The sequence below is a fragment of the Danio rerio genome, chromosome 24, assembly GCF_052040795.2.
Source record: "Danio rerio strain M-AB ecotype USA chromosome 24, GRCz13ab, whole genome shotgun sequence".
NCBI classification, from domain to species: Eukaryota; Metazoa; Chordata; class Actinopteri; order Cypriniformes; family Danionidae; genus Danio; species Danio rerio.
Window position 1 is genome coordinate 25,189,123 of NC_141044.1, and position 21,504 is coordinate 25,210,626.

Genomic DNA, 21,504 nt, shown 5'->3' on the forward strand with positions numbered 1-21,504 from the left:
AAACAAGGCAACAATTTTAATAGCACGTACTTACACTTGTGAAATGGAGGAAGAAACTGATCCATGAACTATGTACGGATAAAGTTCCTGTCAAGCTCTAACAAAGTCCCATGCATCAATAGACTTTCTGATACTTTCTTTAACAAATGGCTGGCGAATCCCCCGTTGAAAGCATGTAGATTTCTGAAGCACTCGTCAGAAAAATGACGGGAACACAACACAAGTCTAGGGTTATAATGCTGAGGTATTTTTACAAAAACAAACTTCAACTACTAACTCTTCACAGCCTCATCCATGGCTAGGGAAATCAACACTAACTTTCCCTCACTTTTCAGAGCAAAGCGTCTTTGCAACTTGATTCAACCAGGATCCGCTACAGTGTTCTTTTTTTGCTAGTGTTTTGTGGGCAGGGTTAGGGGTTTCAATTTTCCCAGGTCTGTGCGTGCAACAAATATGGTTCGGCTAAAGACTCGTTACCCCCACGATTCCTTTGGACCACTATGAGTCAACTCTTTTATAGATGAATCAATAGTTTTAAACACGGTGCACTTGAAGATTTAAGCCTTAGCTGGATATTTCACTTTACTTAGAGCTGTGACACACTACATGGAAGGTCATTTTCAAAAACCCATAATAGGGGCTCTTTAAGTTCTTCGTTGAACCAATGCTGCCAATACAGAACTATTTATAAAGTGTTTCTATCTATTAAATATACCAAGGGTACAAAGGAAATTAGCAATTGTGTACAAGTAATTGAATACCAATAGCAGTGAGTGAAAATATTCTGCATCTGTTACTAATTTTATGTTTAGTTTTAGTTCAAATAAAATGTTAACCATCAAACCTTGTGACTTATAGCACCACCTAGTGCCCAGCGTGCAGTAATACCAGTGTAACAGGTTTGAATGTGCATTCCCTCTGCTGTGGTAACAGTGGAAATAAGAAAAACATCTCCAAATCGCAAAGAGTAATTTATTGTCCTGACATCAGAACATCATCCAAATCCAGCGTGATTATTCATGTAGCTTGGTAAGAACACAACTGGGACCAGGTCAACATTTCAAGTTTCATTTTCTTTTTTCTCAGTCGGACATGAAGGTAAACAGAATTGTTTTGCTTTTTCTTTTTTTTGTACAAGTCTTTTCTGGTTTGTTGCTTTCAGTGACACTGACATCTGCACATAAAAATTATATAGATCTATATTTATATTCATATTTATATATTTATCATTCTCTATTAACATCTCAGTGTTCATTATCATCATGTCGTCGAGTCAAACAGCAGAAGCCAAACCGTCAGAAACAAAGCCTCTCATATTAAACACTGATCGACATACAGCACACACTCAACTAAACATTGAGAGACAGGGCTTTTTTTGTACATCTTTGGAGGGAATTAAGCTTGCAAAGTTAAGTTTTGCCCTCCTGGTAGTACTCCAGTGTTTTCTAGACGTCGCTTAATTCCAGTTAAATACACTTATTTAAACCGAAGAAAAAAAAAACAAACAAAAAAAAACGCAGGTACAAATCGAACAGAACAACTTATAAATGTCTCCAGTGCTGATCGAAGAGATTTGGCACAATCAGTTCGCACAGAAAACCGAGATCGAGGTCTAAAACGGACAGTTTTCCTGCAAACGTGGATGATAAAGCAGCCGCATTTATTTTTATTCCACACTTGAGTCATCAAGAAAGAAAAAAAAAGTGAATTTGAAAAAATGTCAAAAATCTACATCTATTTCTGTAGGCAGTGAGAAAGCACTTTGTCGACGAGGAGAGGAGAGTGAAATGACGCTCCGGTCTTCATCTGCTTTTGTTTTAGTTGCCACAAACATGTTCACATTTTCAGAATCAACAATACTGGCACGTACATCCTTTCTCTTCGCATGTCATTTTGGGAGATGAACACTCAACGTTGATGCATTTTGCTCGTTTTTTTTTTTTTTTTTTGTCTTTTCCTTGTACTGTAAAAGCCACGGGAAGAACTGCGTGGTCTTGTGTAAATTTACACAATGCACTTGTGTAATGCATCTTTTAAATGTACACCAAATACTTTACATCAACTTAAAAAAATAGATGGGAATAATGTGGAAAAAATAATCCACTGACTGAAAACAACATTTGGGGAAAAAAAGGGTGAAAAGCTGCTCCCGTAGCTCGTTTCTACAAACTTGGTTTTCTTGTGCTCACATTCCTCACCTTCCTACTTCTTTTTCTCTTCCACACTTTTCAAATAGCTTTCAATACAAACCTACTTTCTACTCCAAAGGTTAGGCTTTTGCTTCTCTTTAAAGCGTGTGCTCTCTCTCATCTCTCACGCATTCTTTCTGTCTCTGTCAAGGCCTTCTTTTCTCCCTCTCGCTTTCTCTTTTCTTTTTTTTTAACGCTCACGGAACCAGCTTAGACTAACAAAACTTGCTGAAAAATGTTTTGTGATACTCATGCACATGCAGTTTTGCGGCCTCAACGTTTAAACCCAAGAGTCGGGGGACGCGGGGTAGTGGCTGGTTTCGTAGTTGAGTTCGCTGTAGGGCCGAGCGGCCGAGTAAAAATCCACGTAATTTCCGGTGGATTTAAGTCCCAGGTGCATATTGAGATCGGTGGCGGGAGGGGGGCGATGGACCTGATCCTCAAAAAATGGCTCCTCAAAGTTCCTAGTGGAGTTTTGATAGATGGGGTACGGCTCGTAGTCCTTGAGCGGGGGCTCCTGCGGGATGGGTGGCACTGGGACCTGAGGGGAAACAAATAATATAGATTTGTATCTTACGTTTGGGAGGAAACAGCAGCTTATGTTATTCCAAATGGACTGATTTAGAGGTTGTTATGTTGAAAAGGGCTCATTAATAGGGATGGTCTATTACTACAGGTACATTTAAAGTGTACTGATCATTGCGTTGTCCCCTTCCAACTGGTTGTTATCTTTAAAATGTCAAACATTTTATATGCATAGAATAATAAATGTAAGTTAAGCGTCTAATGCAGTGGTCGCAGACCGGGGGTGGGGGATGTCAGAGGATCGTAGGTTGATGTGTGACCATCGCCCATTTTCTCAGAGGATGACAAGCTGTCACTCTGATACAAGTTTTAGACATGGAGACATTTACAAAGCACTGCAGTGTTTGGGTGTTCTGTGTTTGTCTAAGATAATTACTCTGCCGAAATGTGATATTCCATACAAACTGATTGGTCAGTTCTTGACAAATGACTCGCAGTGCACTCATTCATTTAACCGAGTGCATCTAGAAGGCAGGAGCACATCATGTTGCATGTGCGTGCCAGCCACGCACCTCCATTGGAAATGACAATATGCGTGAACTCTACAGAAGATGCGATATGTAAACGGCCCCTAAAAGGCCGCTGTCATTTTTCAATCTCCAGCAGTTTATCTTCTTGCACAGACATGGTGGATTGACCTCATGTGTTGACAAATGAGTTGCGGATCCATTCCTTAGCAGTTTGTGGATCTGCAGATTACGCAAGGCCCTGCATCAACATCTTTGCATAGGGCCACGTAGAGCCTCTGCTTGTAGTAGTCTTGTTAATATTAATTTCAACTAATAAAGCTATTTATACAGAATGTCTATGTATTTATGAATTTACTGCTGTCTTGAAGGCATCTTAAATATACAGTTGAAGTCAGAATTATTAGCCCCAGAATTATTATTTTTTGATAGTCTACAGAACAAACTATGATGTTTAGAAATGTGTTGAAAAAGTCTTCTCTCCATTAAACAGAAATTGGGGAAAAATAAACAGAGGGGCTAATAATTCTGACTTCAACTGTACTTTAATAGCTTCAATTTCCTTATATAATAACAAAATGTCTCATTTAAGAAAACACATAAAATTTGCTCTGTGTAAAAAATATGTGCATGACCAATTCAAAGACATTATTGGCCTTACCCAAAGTCACTTTAAGGCAAGTCTTTTTACTCAGCGGCCATCTTTGAAATGCCTCTCAGGCATTATGTTCAGGCATTCTGTTTAAATGGGGAAACATCAAATTCTCCAAAACTGCTTGCCAAGCTTACAATTGAATTTCATATTAGGAATCACCAAAAATTAAACAATAACTGTCTCTTTAGTTTCATTTCTAAACATCCAAATCGCATAACATTTGCAGAAACTTACGTCTGGACCGAGCCCCTCCACTGGAGTATCGTCAGTCTATAGTGATTGATGATTGGCTCTTGTACTAGAAGGCAGGATTTATTCACCATATAGTGATCGATGATTGGCTCCTGTACTTGTAGGCGGGGCTTTATTCACCATATTGACCATTACACTTTTCACCATTCAAAAAGAAATGAGTGACATGCCTTGTGTATTCTATAGTCTTTGCCTGACCATAGAAACCTCTTTATTTTTGAGCCCTGTTGTCTTTATAAATCTTGCGCTTGTGAATGTGAATGTTTAGGCTAATAGTTTTCATACAGTTTGTAGATATAAAACATAATATAAAACAATAGCTCAATGCATTCTGCCTAACATCTTTGGAGCTCCATGGAACAAAATGAGGAGATTATGTGTGTGATTATGGATGGTTTTGTTCAATTAAAACAAGCTCTGGTGCAATTTCTCTGTTGGGGGCCATTTACATAGAACACGCTTTTCCATTCCAATAAACTTTCATTTCCAATCCATTCCATTCCAACAGTCTAAACATGTGCTTGAGGATGTGCGTGACCACTGCAAGCTTCTTCTTGCTTCTAGTATTTGCATGTGCTTTATGGGCATAGAATTAAATAAAATAGAAATAAAACACCATTCATTCATTCATTCATTCATTCATTCATTCATTCATTCATTCATTCATTTAAAAAAGTGCCTAAATTGTTTTGCTGTTTGTGATTTTTTTTTCAGTTGAATAAAAATCTACAGTATTTTCCATTTATATATTAGCAAATATTTTGTTAATATTTAAAATTATAAAAAAATATTTTCCATTCACATAGCCTATTAGCAAAACACAGAATTCACTAAAATAAAAGTAAAATAACATTCATCACAAGTTGATTTAAAAAAAGCACCTAAATAGTTTTGCAATTTGTGATTTTTTTAGTTGAATTAAAGACGATTTCTTAAAAAAAGTGTAAAAATCTCGTCTCGTTCTCATGAACCCAATCTCGTGTCTCGTCTCGTCTTGTCAAGTGAGCATCTTGACACACCCCTAATATATATATATACACACACACACACACACACACACACACACACACACACACATACAAACACACACACACACGCACACACACTTGTCAGAAGTCAGAAATATTAGCCCCCCTTAATTGTTAGCCCCCCTGTTTATTTTTTCCCAATTTCTGTTTAACGCGGAGCAGATTTTTTCAACATATTTCTAAACATAATAGTTTTAATAACTCATTTCTAATAACTGATATTTTATCTTTATCATGATGACAGTACATAATATTTTACCTGATTTTTTTCAAGACACTTCTATACTGCTTAATGTGACATTTAAAGGCTTAACTAGGTTAATAAGGTGAACTAGGCAGGTTAGGGTAATTAGAAAAGCTATTGTATAATGATGGTTTATTCTGTAGATTATCAAAAAAAAAAAAAATAGCTTGAAGGGGCTAATAATATTTTCCTTAAAATGATGTTTATAAAATTATTAACTGCTTTTCTTCTAGTTGAAATAAAACAAGTAAGATGTTCTTCAGAAGAAAAAATATTATCAGACATACTGTGAAAATGTCCTTGCTCTGTTAAACATCATTTGGGAAATATTTTTTCAAAATTTAATAAAATATTTTTATCACAAAGAAATCACAAAAAAAAGTGAAAAACTAGGGGGTCTGATGAATTAATTTTACCCATTAGAGGCTTTTTTTCACTTACTGTTGCCACACAACTGTGTATAAACCCCTATGAAAAATTTTTAATAGGACCCCTTAAAGTTTGATTTTAAAATGAAAGCGAACTATGATTATCATGCTTCGTTTTTGGGTGAGGACCAATAAAAGCAAATCCACAAACTACAAGTGTGAGCGCACCCTAAACAACCACACAATGTTCATTTCTGAGTAAACTAACCCTTTAAATTCCTGTTACTTTGCTTCGGATGAGAGAGAGATTGGAAGCAGAAAATGAGATGTTACTAATTGAAAACGATGCAGAGCTGACTGCTCTCCAGCTACAGAAAGGCAAGATCCATGAGGAAGCCAGTCTTATCAGTACTCAGCCTCCTCGCAGCTGCTCGTCTGGCAAAGGATTTCTGTCAACATACGCCACAATTCGGAAGTGTGCCAGGGACAGCTGGCAAAAACTTGATCCATATGAAATCGCAAAATTTACCATTATAGACCACGTCAAGGAGAAGTAATAGATCTTCTATATGGTCAAAGTGCCAAAAATACTGGGAGCGTATAGTTGCTGTTCATTAGCATAGCATGCAGGCGCACAAAGTCAAATAAACAACATCTGACAGGTCTATTGGAGAATGGATGGATCTTTAGGCTTTTGTTTGCCAACACAGATCTGGATTGGTGGATAGACAGCTGCCTCGCGCTGAAAACACACGCTAATGACTTCTCCTCAAATAGCGGCGGTTGTAGTGAACGTAAATGTAGAATTCTGAGATGCATTTGATGTACAGTCTGGGATCTGCAGTCCCTGTTTGACCCTGGTTAGTTGAGCCGTCTCCGGCTGATTCAACACTCACCTGGTTGTGTTTGATCTCGTCATTTGAAGTCTCATACGAATTCCGGAACAATGTGGATGTTCCACAGGAGGTTTGAACTGCGGGATGAAAGCCAGAGTGAGAATGTGTGAGAACACTTTTTTTTAATAAAGTGTTAAAATACTTGGAAAAATTGCATTCGTTGATGGTGAAACAAATCCAGGCTTTAATAAGATACTGTGTTAGGGCTGTAGCAAGAAATTCTAATGACTGTTTCCCGCAAATGCACTTCCCGTGGCCAACTGTGACTTCAAATAAGTTTTTTTTTCAATGCCACATATATTTAAACAGTAATAACATCTAATATTGGAAAGTCAGGTAGCACTTTACAATAATGTTATATGGTCACACTTTACAATAAGGTTTTATCAGATAATATTAGTTTATGTATTTACTAACATTCACTAATAATGAACAATACATGTACAGGATTTATGAATCATAATTCAGCATTTACTAATGCATTATTACCATTCAGATGCATGCTTGTAAATATGGGTTGAAGCACCATGAGTTAACATGAACTAACAATGAACAGCTGCATTTTCATTAACTAACATGAACAAATACTGTAATAAATGTATTGTTCATTGTTTGTTCACTAATGACTAATGTATATTGATATGTTAGTTACATTAGTGAACATGAACTAATGGTGAACAATGACTTAGTTGTGCGATACATTGTTTTTGTATTATACAAAAGCTTAATTGGTTTAATATTTACTCATACACTAGATGTATTTAAATAATGCATTAGAAAACATGATCTAAGAATGAAGAAATCTTTGTTAATGTAGACTTACAAATATAGTAAAGTGTTAGTTAATTCATTAGTTAACATGAACAAATAATGAACAATGAATCAGGTTCAGCACTATTTTCCAAAGTACTTATTGCATGGCTACTTGTGCAGTGGATATAAACTATTATTATATGAACTATTCTTATATATAGTGACTTTTCCTATGTATGTATATGTTCTGTATGTGTATGTGTTTGTATATATATATTCTGCAGTTCAGCACTCGTACAGCCTCTTCACCATTGTGTATTACTTCACCCACATGAGTCATGACAAGCAGAGTTTAACAAATATTGCAGCTATTGGACAACATAATGTACTTTTGAGGCTTTTTTTAGGCGAGGAGTTGTTTAGATTGCAACTATGCAGTTTATTTATAAGTATAGTGCTATTTTTAAAATATTTATATTTTTGGAGATTCAGCACATTGGCAGCCATCCGCAGAGCAAAGAAATTGATGGTTGACAGCTACAAGATGGCAACAAAGACCGCATAATAAGTCCTTAGGGAGAAAAACTTAACATAAATTTTCAAACTACAGCTGATCAAATCATTATAAAACTGGTGACATTCTAAGTCGATCTCTCTCTTTTGTATGTTTTAGTGCTGTATTTATACCATAGTAATCTTGTGGCATTTGATTTGCTTTGGCTTTTTTCGGGATTAATTACTGTGATATTCCGGTTGCAACAGAGAAATACTGGGAAATCTCTGTAGACTGATGGCATTTTATTCCATTCAGCCTTATAATCTTAAAATGTGAGCAAAATCTCCTGTTTTTGTCATCATTTTAAACATCAAGCTGGATAATCATTTAAATATAGCTGTAAAATGACGATTTTGAAGTTGCAACAGTTCCTGCTGTTCTGATTTCAGCTACAGATGGTAAGGAATGGTGGAAGATAGTTCCTCATACAAAAGAGTTTTGAAACTCTCGAGTATGATTTTCTTTTTTATATACATGATTATACCATCGAACTGTTGTATAAACGCAATATCACACTCGTAACGGCTGTGATACGGCTGTATATCATCCCTGGTGGGACACTAAGACACTCGGCCTGCAGCCTCAAACCAACGCACACCTCCCACCAGTGTGCATGTATATACTTTATATGTACATATTTGTAAATCTAATGGTTGTAAAATATACTTGCGTAGCAATTTCTGCAAGATTTTTAAATATATGTGCATATGTGAAATTCAAATATGGACCTATCTCATATGTAATTTGCATATACTGACATTTCAAAATGCTATAAGGTTTTGTCTTCTGAAAATCATGGTCAAATATATGATTGAGTTTTAAATTGATCCATTCATTGATATCAAATAACATTTATTAATAGTAGACAACCATGCTCTTATGTTGCATAGGTGCATTTGAAAGGAATATCCAAAAAATACACTGTATGAGTAAAATTATAGATATTTATTTTATGTCAGAAATTACTGGAATATTTAGTAAATACCATCTTGCATTAAGATATTTCGTCAATTTCTTATACTTATTCAAAACATATATTTTCAATTGCCAAAAACACAATTTGGATTAAATAAACAGTTAATTTAATTAAAATAAAATTAAGCAAAACTATAATAAATGACATTAATATTTAAAATAGTTGTCTTGTGTTTATTCTGAAACAGTCATCAGACATTTTTGCCCATTAACAAATTTTGCCACTCTTGAATTACTTCATGTTTTACTCTGATTTGGGGCTTTGTGTGTGTTAATTTTATGCCTTATGTTAAGTTCTTCAACAAGGCTGTGGACATCTTCCTCCTATAGTTAAACATACCTGCCATTGTGTCCTTTCTGGCAGTGTGTTCTCCTTTATTTGCATGATAAGTAGCATTGGTTCCAGTGGAGTCGAATTCGCTCTTCCTGTCCTTGAGACTGATCATCTCTCTGGGTGAAGCAGGAGCGCTGGCTGCAAATCAAACCATCACAAAAAAAATAAATAAATAAATAAATAAACTGTTTACCAACATACTGTACACTGGTCCCATTTCAAACTCAATAGCCCATTCTCTCTCTCTCTCTCTCTTTTAATGTCTATCCTCATTTTAGCCTTTCCTTCCCTTGTTCTAGTTACTGTTCAGTCCGGACGTCTATCTCGCTCTCTTTTGTCTTTGTTCCTAGTTTGCTGTCTGTATGAGGCTGGACATGCAGAGATGTGCATCATTATTCATCATTAGTGCTGTTTAGCATGACAGCATGAAGGATGTTTCCAACAGGTCCTGTAACAGCCAGCTCCAATCTTACCCAGCTTCCCTGACTCATGACAAACAAGAAACTGTACAAAAATACCACATTTGTCCTTGAAGTGCCATACTTTAAAAAAAAAAAGTCACGACAGAAATTGTGAAGTTGCCAAATGACAAACACAATTCACATGGAAGTAAAGTGCACTTTTACATTTTCCTGAGTAAATATTATGTGGAGTTTTATTATTGTTTTATTGCAGTTGCTGTATGTGTTTTGAGTGGTTGTTGGAGTGTTGCTATACAGTTGCTAGAATGTTCTGATTGGTTTTTAGATTGTTTGCTAAACTTTTTCAGTAAAGTATTTTGATTGGTTGAAAGTTGTTGTGAAGTTGCAAGGGTTTCCTGGGTGTCTGTTGGAGTGTTGCTATGCAGTTGCAATAGACCCTTTTCACATTTCCGGGTTTCTCAGTAGCAGATGGCGTCATAGTTGGGTAAACTTAGAGCGCAGTGGATAGGAGAGTACAACACATCATTTTTTACAATTCTATTTGCTGAAATAATAAAAGAAAAATGCCATGATGGTGTTATCAAGACTTTCAGAAAAAGGAAAAAAAACACAGTGTGAGACTGATGGCGGCAGCCAGAGGAGCGAATAACAGCAGATTCACTCTCAGCCCCACAGATGCAGCATTAGAAACACCTCACATAAGCGATAATTCGTTTTTTGTAATTTAACGCAAAAGTGATATAATACATACATAAATGCATAAAAATGTTCATACGTTTAAAAACAATCTATCAAAATATTAAACATTTTTAAGGATTTAAGATTATGTTGACCATTAAACGCATCATAACAGTCTTGTGAAAAGGGTCCATATGTTCTGACTGCTTTGTTAGGGTGTTGACATGCTGCTGCTAAGGCAACTACCTAGAGTGTTGGGTATCCTGAATGGTTTTAAGCAGTAATGAAGTTGCAAGGGTTTCCTGGGTGGCTGTTGGAGCGTTGCTATGCAGTTGCAGTTATATTATGATTGCGTGTTAGGGTGTTGCTTGGTGCTGCTAAGACAACATATTAAGTCTACATAGTTAAGAGCGTGGCCAATTAAGTGACAGCTAGGTCTCACTGGTAGCCGTCACTTCACCTCAGCTGATTCCAGCTGATTAGCTGCTGAACTCTGCATATGCATCATATTTTTATTTTGGTTTATGTGGTTTTACACAGTCAGTTGCCTTTTGGTATTATTTCTTACAATGATCAGATGATATGGCATGCTGTGTGCACCTAATTGTGCTCACAAACTATTAATGTGGCCTGTTTCCCAGGTGAGTGAAATTATATAGTTATACCATCTCAAAAATGTATTTGTTTTATTTAAGATTATTCATCATTTATAATTTTCTTTAGACCTATAATGCTCTCCAGAATCTAACAGATTAATTAGCTGCAGGCTATAGAACAGTCATCTGAAACGCTGTCATACAGTGTTATGCCTGGATTTAATACTGTATATAGCCTTGCATTTACTAACACAGACTACATTTTTAGTGTTTGAAAGTAATTTGCATATTCCTTCTGTAGAAAAACGTCATAAGAACAATTATTAGTGGCTCAATTTTTACAAGTGTTTTAAAAGAATAAACACTATTGATATAGTGTACAACCAAGCACATGTGGTCAGAACACAAACAAATCACAATTAATGAAGTATTGATAGTTTCTCCTATTGAAAAGCCAGTTTAAGCAAAATGCTAGCAGGCATCGGTAGCTCCACCCACGCTCTGCCTGATGATGCTCGAACAAAATGGTGACAGTTGGCCACGCCTACTGGTAGCTTCTTGTGGGTTTTTCAGAAAGCAATAGGTGACATCACGGGTACTATTTCCATAACTTTTACAATCTATGGCATTCAGAAGCTAAGGCGGGGATCTCAAACTCAAATTGGCAGGGGCCTATTTCAGTGACTGACAGTTCATGAGAGGCCCAGTTTAACATTCAAGCACAAGAAAAAGTGGAAACCTGACATTGTTGATGAATCTTAGGACAACATCCATGACATATTTTAAGCATTACCTGACACCAGTGATAATGCAAATCAGCACGTTTAATCTACAATTGTTGTGTGTAGTATGGCCGAGTGTTAGACACAGTCATTCTTCCACAGACTATATGCAGTCAAAACTCTAGCCTTTTTTTCTTGTTGTACATATTGAAGGGGTAGTTTAAATTGAAATTAAAATACTACAAATAACAGGCATAAAAATTATTCTGTCCCATCAAATTGTATTGTCCCAATAGCGTAAGAACAGCAGAAAGCAGTTTGGGTAACTTAAATGACTTTACTGGCAATTTTTCTTCTAAATATCTTTCTTTTCTTTTTTTTGTAAATCAAAAAGGGGAAAAGTATGTACATATTCACATTTACTTTAACAAGTTCAATTCAACTAGCAGTACTATTTTTCTAATGTACACAGTTTTTATGCAAATTTTAATATGCGTGAGGAAACTATTAAATAACACCGATTGAATCGAATATTAGCAACATGTAAGCAATGAAGACGTGTTTGTACAACAAAATACAGGTGGTATAAAACTCTAATAATCAAACGACCCTTGAATATTTACAAAAATAGAGCTTTAGTAAAAATAGAGCACTTACGGACATTTATTTCAACGTTTGAATCAGCCACAGAATTAAAACACACATGTGTTACTCTCCACCGTACACTGGGAGAAAATAAAAGTAAAACGAATCTGAATTCAGTACTTTAAATGTCGACTAGGAAGCGGGTCAAAACCACAAGTGGCTAGACGCAACAGCACAACAATAATAGTGGTAAAAAACGTGTTTTGGCGGGTTGAATCGTATTATATTTTTCACGCCAGTTGCGGACTGGAGGTAGAAGGAGCTACCCTGAGCTAGGGTATTCTGAATGGTTCCCAGCAATAGTGAAGTTGCAAGGGTTTCCTGAGTGGCTGATGGAGGGTTTCTGTTCAGTTGCTAAGATGTTCTGATTGGTTGTTGGGGTGTTATAGAATAATATAATATAATATTATAGTAATATATATTATATAGTATATATATTATAATGCTAAAATTATATGGTAATACTATTCAGTAGCTGTAGGGGATTTTGAATGCTTGTTATTTGCTTTGCAGCAGCTGGTGTTTCCAGTGTTGTTATGTATGTTCTAGATTGTTTGGAGTGGTTGTTCGTGTCTTGCTATGTGGCTACTAGAGTGCAATGAATGGTTGTCAGAATGTTGCTCTGTGGTTGCTAGAGTTTTCTGACTGGTTATAGAATGTTGGGATGTAGTTGTGATATTGTTCTTTGATGTTTTTAGAGTTATGCAGTTGCTGAAGTGTTTTGAATAGGTGTGTGATATTTATTGTCTATAATAAATAGTGCATATATTGTGGGAGCTGAGAATATTTAGTATGCCACATGCTCTGTACAAAACACAGAATCACTATATAAAATTCTCTACTCCACATAAATCAAACATGCTTGATCCAGCCAGGAGCATGTGTAAAAACTAGTTTGGCAGAATCTCTACAAGAGAGTTTTCAGCAGTCTGCTTTTTATTTTGTTTAATCCATTAAAAGTATGTTTTTGTTATGCATATGAAAGTAATTAACAATATTTACCAATCTTCTAAATATGTTTTGCAAGGTGTCCAAGTTTTATATAAATCAATCAGACATCAGACATCTGAATATAAATTATTATACAGTCACTGCAGAACTAGACAAATCAACAAAGCTGCTTTCAAAAGTGTTGATTTATTTTTATAATTCTAACTTTTGCTTGTCATATATATATTTTTTGTTAAAGAAAATAGTCAGCCTGTGCTTGATCGACACATAAGGAACCCTAATAAAGAGTGCTCAGCTGCTCTAAATCCAGCACACGCACACACATATGTACTTGACATTGATTATCAATAGCAGCAGCCGTTTGCATTAAAGCTATTTTCAGCACTGGCAGTTTGCACTAATTAGTCTTGCATTTTTCAAGTTTAAACTGATTAATTTATTTAAAGAACGCAATTAAGAATGTTTATTTTTGCCATGCTAATTTACTATTGGTGTATATAGCTTTTTAATCACATACATGTTCTATGCACAGAAACCACACAGACTTGAAACTTGGAGTAGCTGCAGCTCTTTCTGAAAGGTGAATTAGCATTTGTTTGTCTCAGAGCAACACTGTGTAATCTGTTAATCTGTTTTCGAACAAATCATACGAGTCAGTGGTCCATTCATAAGCTACAGTACTCTCTTTGTTTCTAAAAGAATCTTTCGTGCAGTTTGTGTAAATCATTTGGTTAAATAACACAATCATTCGTTAAGACAGGGGCTTGCTGCCATCTATTGATGGCTTTAACATCATGCCTATTTAACAATAAATAGCCTACAAAAACACGTAAGACACCAGCCCCAAAAACCAACATAGACTCATTCTGAAAACGTAGCCCTATATAAACTTCAGAAGATTGCAAATTATGTAATCAGAGCTGCAGAACAAAAAACAAAAATGACGTAAACAAGTAACAGGGTGAGAAAGTGGGAAAATCTGAAAACGTGGTAAAAATCAGGCTGCTGTAAGGGTTTTTCTTTTTCTGGACTGCTTCTTAAATCACTGTGGTTTGGTTTAGGGAAGGTGTACACAAAAAAAAAGAAAAAGAAAAAAAAAGGATTTTGCTCTCTTCAGAAATGTATATAGACGTACATAATCAGAATAAACCTGGGTTGCCAAAAACATACTCTGCAAAATATTATTTATGGTTCATAATAATAATAAAAACAAAATCATAAAAATATTTAAATATTTTTATTTTGTCAATATTGCATACCATGAGTACTGAGTGTTCCCCTTCGGGGGGAACTTCAGCACTATAAGTGGATTTGATTTGTAAAATCCACGCATTGGGAGGTTCGGTTCAGAAGCTACTCGTCTGAAAGAGTATTGAACGGGCCAATTAAGAATGAATTGGCAGCGCAAGCCTGCGCAGGTGAGCGGCATAAGCAATCAACTGAGTATATAAGCTCACCTGGCGCCAGCAGACGCTATCCTTTTCGCTTCAGAGACTTTCTGATCGAGTCGATGAGGGTTCCTCCTGCTGTGACCAGCGATTCTGAGCGAACGAGAGCATTCTCCCGGTCCAGAGTGTGTACACGCAGTGGCAGACGGTCGAGCTGGGTTTCTCCCTTGCCTGGCGTTCTTTGGGTCCGGTCCTCCAGAGCGGTGCGTATAAAGTTGCAAACTTCACAGAAAGAGCAACACAGTCGTGCAGCACGTCCTTATCAGGAACGTCCTTATCTTTTTTCTGCTCGTGCTGCGTGATCCGTCGCGACTGTGCGTTTCTGGATGCGGTGGTTTCCTGTCCTCGGATGATGGGCGCGGGCACTGCGTTACATGTCTGGGGGTCCAGCATGTTAATGCGCTGCTCGCGGGCAGTTCATGTCGTCATTGCGATGCCATGACTGTTGCGCAAGATCGCGGTTAGCCTTTGCAAAAGGGTGAACCACCCCAGTTGTCCCCTGCTCTGCAGCGGGCACTCGGGCAGATCTGAGGGTTTCAGCGAGAGATAATCCGTCGCCCACGGGCCCGCGGACCTCCCGCTCCTCTAAGCGCTCCATCCAAGCTTCGGGCGGGGGAAGCGATCCGTCTAACAGATGGTAGCCCTTACGCCCGATGACACCGGAGACCAGATGTCCACCGCGGCATCGGAGGGTGGGCTTTCATTGTCCGATGATGATCCAGACCCGCTCGCCCCCTTCGGGCTGGTGAGCGCTGTCACTACGGATCCTGAAACGGACATGTTAGCCGTGCTTTCCCGGGCTGCTTCGGCTGTGGGTTGGAGATGGTTTATCCCCCAGCTCCGCGGCCGGACCGACTAGAGGGGCGTTCCCTTCTTCCCGGAGGTGCACAGTAGGCTCACGCGGTCTTGTAAAGCACTTTTTTCTGCTCGTGCTGCGTGTTCCTCCACCCTAACCACTCTTGACGGTGAAACAGCCAGGGGGTATGTGGCGATTCCTCAGGTTGAGTGCGCGATGGCGGTAAATCCGCGCGGCGCCTCTTCTTGGCGGGGTCCGCCTCGTCTCCCATCCAAAGCCTGTAAGTTATCTACCTCCCTCGGAGCTAGAGCTTACATAGCTGCGGGCCAGGCTGCTTCCGCCTTGCATGCGATAGCCACCTACCAGCGCTACCAAGCGCAGGCGCTGGCCGAGCTGCACGAGGGTGGGTCCAACCCAGGCTTACGAGCTTCGCACCACCGCCGACTTAGCTCTTCGGACTACTGAGTCCGCTGCGTGTGCGTTGGGGAGGACGATGTCCACATTAGTGGTCCAAAAGCGCCACCCCTGGCTGATATGCGCAAAGTCGACAAAGTCCGCTTTCTTGACTTCCCCATATCCCCAGCCAGGTTCGGCGACACTGTCTGTGAATTCACCCAGGAATTCAAGGCGGTGAGAGAGTAGTTGGTGGGTGATGTCTTATCGGCGGTCCGTAGCCCGCTCCGCCCGCCGTGCCATTCATACCTGCTCCTCGCCGAAGGCGCCCGCCTACGAGAGCTGCTCCGCCCCCGCACACGCCTCAGGCGAAGCGAGCGCGTCGGGCACCTCGGAAGCAGGCAGCCCCCCCTGCCCAGAACGCCGCTAAGTCCGGCAACGGACCGCGAAGCGCCCCTGGGACAGGCCATCTGGAGAAGAGGGAACTTGCTCTTTCCCCGCTGGAGGGCGGGGCCCCATTTCCAACGGCACTTTTTACTGCCATGAAAACATTATGAAAGGGCACTTTCACTTCCCCAGATGTGACAGCCCGAAATCTGCCAGTCTGGGACGCTATGCTTTCTAGCTTGCAGATTCGGTGCGTTTCGCCAGTGGCTCACGAGCGCTGGGAGGACGGTCTCCTTTCTCCCACCCCTCGAGCCTCCCCTCCGGAGCTCGGGTTTGGAGTGAGAGCAAATATCTCACCTCCAGCTTTTCCGTGGGACCCGCGAGCTTCCCGGATCAGCACACCCACTCCGCGCTGCCCCACTGCTGGTACGTCAGCGATTGTAGCGATGAGTCCATTAGCGAGAGCTCTGCCTGCCTGGTTAGCGCGGGCCAGCTCTTTGCGGTGGCTCATACGCACAATCAGACTCGGCTATGCGATTCAGTTCGCGAAACGGCCCCCCAAGTCACGGGTGTGTATTCACCAGGGTCAGCCCCCTGTCCGCCCCTGTCTTGCGAGAGGAGATTGCTGTCCTCCTGGCGAAGGATGCAATCGAGCCGCTCCCTCCAGCCGAGATGGAGAGTGGGTTTTACAGCCCACGCTTCATCGTGCCCAAAAAGAGCCTTGGGTCACGGCCAATCCTAGATCTGCGCGTTTTGAACCGCTGCCTGCACAAGCTGCCGTTCAGAATGCTCACGCAGAAGCGCATCCTCCGGTGCGTTCGTCCTCTGGGTTGGTCTGCAGCATTAGACCTGATGGACGCGTATTTCCATGTCTCCACTCTTCCTCGCCACCGACAGTTTCTGCGGTTTGCGTTTGAAGGTCGAGCTTGGCAATACAAAGCCCTCCCCTTCGGGCTCTCTCTGTCTCCGCGGGTCCTCACCAAGCCCGCGGAGGGTGCCTCAGCGCCCCTTCGGCTCGCGGGCATCTGCATACTCAATTTCTTTACGACTGGCTGATTTTTGCCCTCTCTCGGAGCAGTTGATTATGCACAGAGACAAAGTGCTCTGGCACTTCCACCTGTGGGGGTTTCAGGTCAACCGAGAAAAGAGCAAACTCGCCCCCGTGCAGAGGATCTCTTCTCTCGGGCTGGAGCTGGACTCGGTCACCATGGCAGCGCGCCTCTCCGGAGAGCGCGCTCAGCTGACGCTGTACTGTCTGAGAGAGCTCGACAGTAAAATAGTGGTCCCACTGAAACTATTTCAGAGGCTCCTGGGGCATATGGCATCCGCAGCCGCTTCATGCCGCTCGGATTATTCTATATGAGACCACTTCAGCACTGGCTTCACGATCGAGTCCCCAGACGCGCATGGCACGCGCGCGCACACCGAGTCTCTGTTACTGCGCTGTGTCGCCGCGCCCTCAGCCCTTGGAGCGACCCCTCGTTCCTACAGGCCTGGGTGTCTCTAGAACAGGCGTCCAGTCTTGTTGTCGTTTCAGCAGACACTTCCAACACGGGCTGGGGGGCTGTGCGTTGCGGGCATGCGGCTGCGGACCTGTGGAAAGGTACCCAGTTGCATTGGCATATCGCCTGGAGCTGTTGGCAGTGTTCCTCGCTCTCCACCGTTTTTTTCCGGTGCTGGAGCGGCAACACGTGCTGGTCAGGACGGACAGTACGGCGGCGGTGGCGTATATCAGCCGTATAGGGGGTATGCGCTCTCGCCGCATGTCTCAGCTCGCCCGCCGTCTGCTCCTCTGGAGTCATCCGCGGCTGAAATCGCTGCACACCATTCATATTAAGGCAAGCTCAACCGTGCAGCCGATGCGCTCTCACGGCAGCCTTGCGTCCTGGAGAATGGAGACTCCACCCCGAGTCTGTTCAGCTGATATGGGCGCGATTCGGGGAAGCCCAGATCGTTCTGTTGCTTCCCCCGAGATCGCTCATTGCCAGTTGTTCTTTCCCTGACCGAGTGCTCTCGGCACGGATGCACTGGCTTACAGCTGGCCTCGGGGCACGCGCAAATACGCGTTTCCCCCAGTGAGCCTGCTCGCGCAGTTACTGTGCAAGGTCAGGAAGAGGACGAGGAACAGGTTGCTGGTTGCGCCCCTCTGGCTCAACCGGACCTGGATGTCAGAGCTCTCCCTCGCGATAGCCCTCCCCTGGCAGTCCCTTCGAGAGAGCACCTACTCTCTCAGGGACAGGGCACCACCTGGCACCCTCGCCGATCTTTGAAGAGATTTTAGACGCGAGGAAGACTTAGGTAACCTCCGATTGCGGTGGCTAATACCGTCACTCGGGCTAGAGCCCCCTCCCCGAGCGCGCCTATGCCCTGACGTGGAGTCTATTCACTGAATGGTGTGTCTCTCGCTGAGAAGACCCCCGTAATTTGCCAGATCAGCGTTGTGCTTTCTTTACGCCGAGAGAAGCTGGAGAGCAGGCTGTCGCCCTCCACACTCAAGGTTACGTGGCTGCCATCTCCGCTCTCATAACGCGGTGGCTGGCAGCACCGTGGGAACGCATAACCTCATCATCCGGTTCCTCAGGGGCGTTAAGCGAATTAATCCATCCCGCCCCCTCTCATGCCCTCTTAGGATCTCGCCCTCGCTACACAAGCCGCGTCAGATCCCTTCGATCCTCGACTCAGTATCTTTCTGTCCCTGAAGACAGCTCTGCTGGTCGCGTTGATATCGATTAGAGGGTCGGGGACCCGGAGGCATTTTTCGGTCAGTGACTCGTGCCTGTAATTGGGCTGGCTTCTCTCACGTCCTGAGACCCCGCCCGCGATATGTGCCCAAGGTTCCTACCACTCCGTTTTAATACGAGGTAGTGAGCCTGCAAGCGCTGCCCTCGGAGGAGGCAGACCCAGCCCTTCTTTATTGTCCAGTTCGCGTTTTGCGTATTATCCGGACCGCACTCAGAGTTTAGATCATCTGAGCAGCTCTTCGTCTGTTATAACGGTCGGCAGCAGGGAAGTGCCGTACCGAAATAAGTTCCCACTAGATTGTGGATGCCTTTCTTTCACTATCAGAGCCGAGATAAGCCGCGTCCCCCGAGAGCGCGTGCACACTCCACTCGGAGTTTCGCATCCTCTCGAGCGCGCGCACGCGGCGCCCCTCTAACAGACTTCTGTAGAGCTGCGGGCTGGGTGACACCCAACACATTCAGTTTTACAATCTGCGAGTGGAGCCGGTTTCCTCAAGGGTATTAGGTAACCCTTGGTGATTGAGGAAACAATTCGGTAGGGTGTTGAAACACGCTTGCTGCGCCATTTTCCCTAACACGGAGATACGCGCGCCTTTTTATCTGTCAGTAAAGTTCCCCGTCAGGTGAGCCCTGCAGATTCCTCCGTGGCCCCCAGCACTGACTCAGCGGAGGAGTCACTTGCTGGCCCACTACGTTGTAGGTCTGCCCGCTGGTCAGCCCGCGTTTTGGGTAAAGGTGCCTGCTATGCGTGATCCCCACTAGGCGATCCCATATGCTTATTCCGCCACGGTTAAGTCCCCCCCCTGGGCGGACCCGTGTCTTCCCTCCCCGCTAACCACTCTTTTGCTATGCGTACTCCCCCTTTTTAGGGCTAGTCCATATGTAAATTCTGCCATCTATCCCCCCTTGGGTAACGGATGGCCTCCGCAGCGTCCTCCCTATCGGGATTGCACGCTTCCCAACGTACTGTCGTATTTTCCTAGAATTATCTAGATGCTCACGACTTCCCAAAAAATATATCTAAATCCGTAAAACTTCTGTTGAAGTAGGATAAATTAGGGCCAGGGACACGTTGGAGGACCGCGCCCCCCATGATGCGGGTGCGTCACGCTTGCTTGACTATCTCCTCATCGGGGGTGTTGGTAAGGTGCAGTCATTATGGCGCTTTCAATGGGCTCCCAATGCGTGGATTTTACAAATCAAATCCACTTATAGTGCTGAAGTTCCCCCCGAAGGGGAACGTTCGAGGTTACTAAAGTAACCCTTCGTTCCCCGAGGAGGGGAACGGAAGCACTATACTCCGTCGCCATAATGACTGTCCCTTAGCTGTTGAAAGTCTCTTCAGCTTAAAAAGGATAGCGTCTGCTGGCGCCAGGTGAGCTTATATACTCAGTTGATTGCTTATGCCGCTCACCTGCGCAGGCTTGCGCTGCCAATTCATTCTTAATTGGCCCGTTCAATACTCTTTCAGACGAGTAGCTTCTGAACCGAACCTCCCAATGCGTGGATTTTACAAATCAAATCCACTTATAGTGCTTCCGTTCCCCTCCTCGGGGAACGAAGGGTTACTTTAGTAACCTCGAACGTTTCTGACTGTGTTGCTATGTGATGTCTCGAATATGTTCTGCTGTGGGTTGTTAAGTGGTTTGGGAGGCTTTATACTGTAAGTGGTTGTTAGATTGTTTTATAGTGGTTGTTAGATAGTCAGATAGATCAGCTTCCTGAAAAATCTCATTGGTCTATAACATTCTGCTGCTTATACGCACAATATATTTAACATAAATTTTTCAGGTTTTAAAATACATACATTAAAAAAATTGCTTTTTATTATTATGAAATCTCTGTGTGTTATTTTGTGTTCAGCGTAATGGATCCTGTTACAAGAATAACCCCAACTTTCACTTGAAGCCACTTTTGTTCCACATTAGTAGGCCACACTAAAGCTGCGCGTGCAGAATTACGCACATTTTCCGCATATTTTCTGTAGAATTCAACAGATTTTTGCAGATTTTTAGCCCATCATTAAGTCTGTTTATTTACTTGAGTAATTGTGTAAACCTAAATTTATTCAGTTTTTTTTTATTAAGTACAGCAATATTATTGACTAATATGAAAATGTTCATCTGATTTATGTACAACACAATTTGTACAGTAATATTATCTGTCTTTTAGTAGAGATATTATGTGAGAGACTTGCTTTGTATACCAAATGAAGTGAATCTAATTGGATTTGCATTTTAAACATTAAATAAAAGTTAAAAAGGTATTTTTATTTCATATATTAAGGTTTTAGTTATGATACTCCCAAAATAATTCAGCAGAAATCCGCAGATTTTTACCAAAATTCTCAGCAGAAATAGCAAAAAACGTCCGAAGTTTCCGTCTGGCGCTGCATATTACCTTTGCATTAGTTGAATCATTTG

The 21,504-nt window shown here is 41.7% G+C and overlaps 1 protein-coding gene across 9 annotated transcripts in view; it reads right to left on the bottom strand.

Moving 5' to 3' along the window:
- Positions 1-952: 952 nt before the first annotated feature.
- ctnnd2a (catenin (cadherin-associated protein), delta 2a) overlaps positions 953-21,504 on the bottom strand; it is a 640,689-nt gene continuing 620,137 nt past the window's right edge. For all 9 annotated transcript variants that reach the window (XM_087309485.1, XM_087309483.1, XM_087309489.1 and 6 more), the window contains 3 exons: positions 9,309-9,440; positions 6,685-6,761; positions 953-2,730 (listed from right to left, as the gene is read on the bottom strand). In XM_087309485.1, coding sequence (XP_087165611.1) covers positions 2,470-2,730; positions 6,685-6,761; positions 9,309-9,440 — 470 coding nt within the window. In that variant the 3' untranslated portion in view covers positions 953-2,469. The remainder of the gene's footprint in view (positions 2,731-6,684; positions 6,762-9,308; positions 9,441-21,504) is intronic.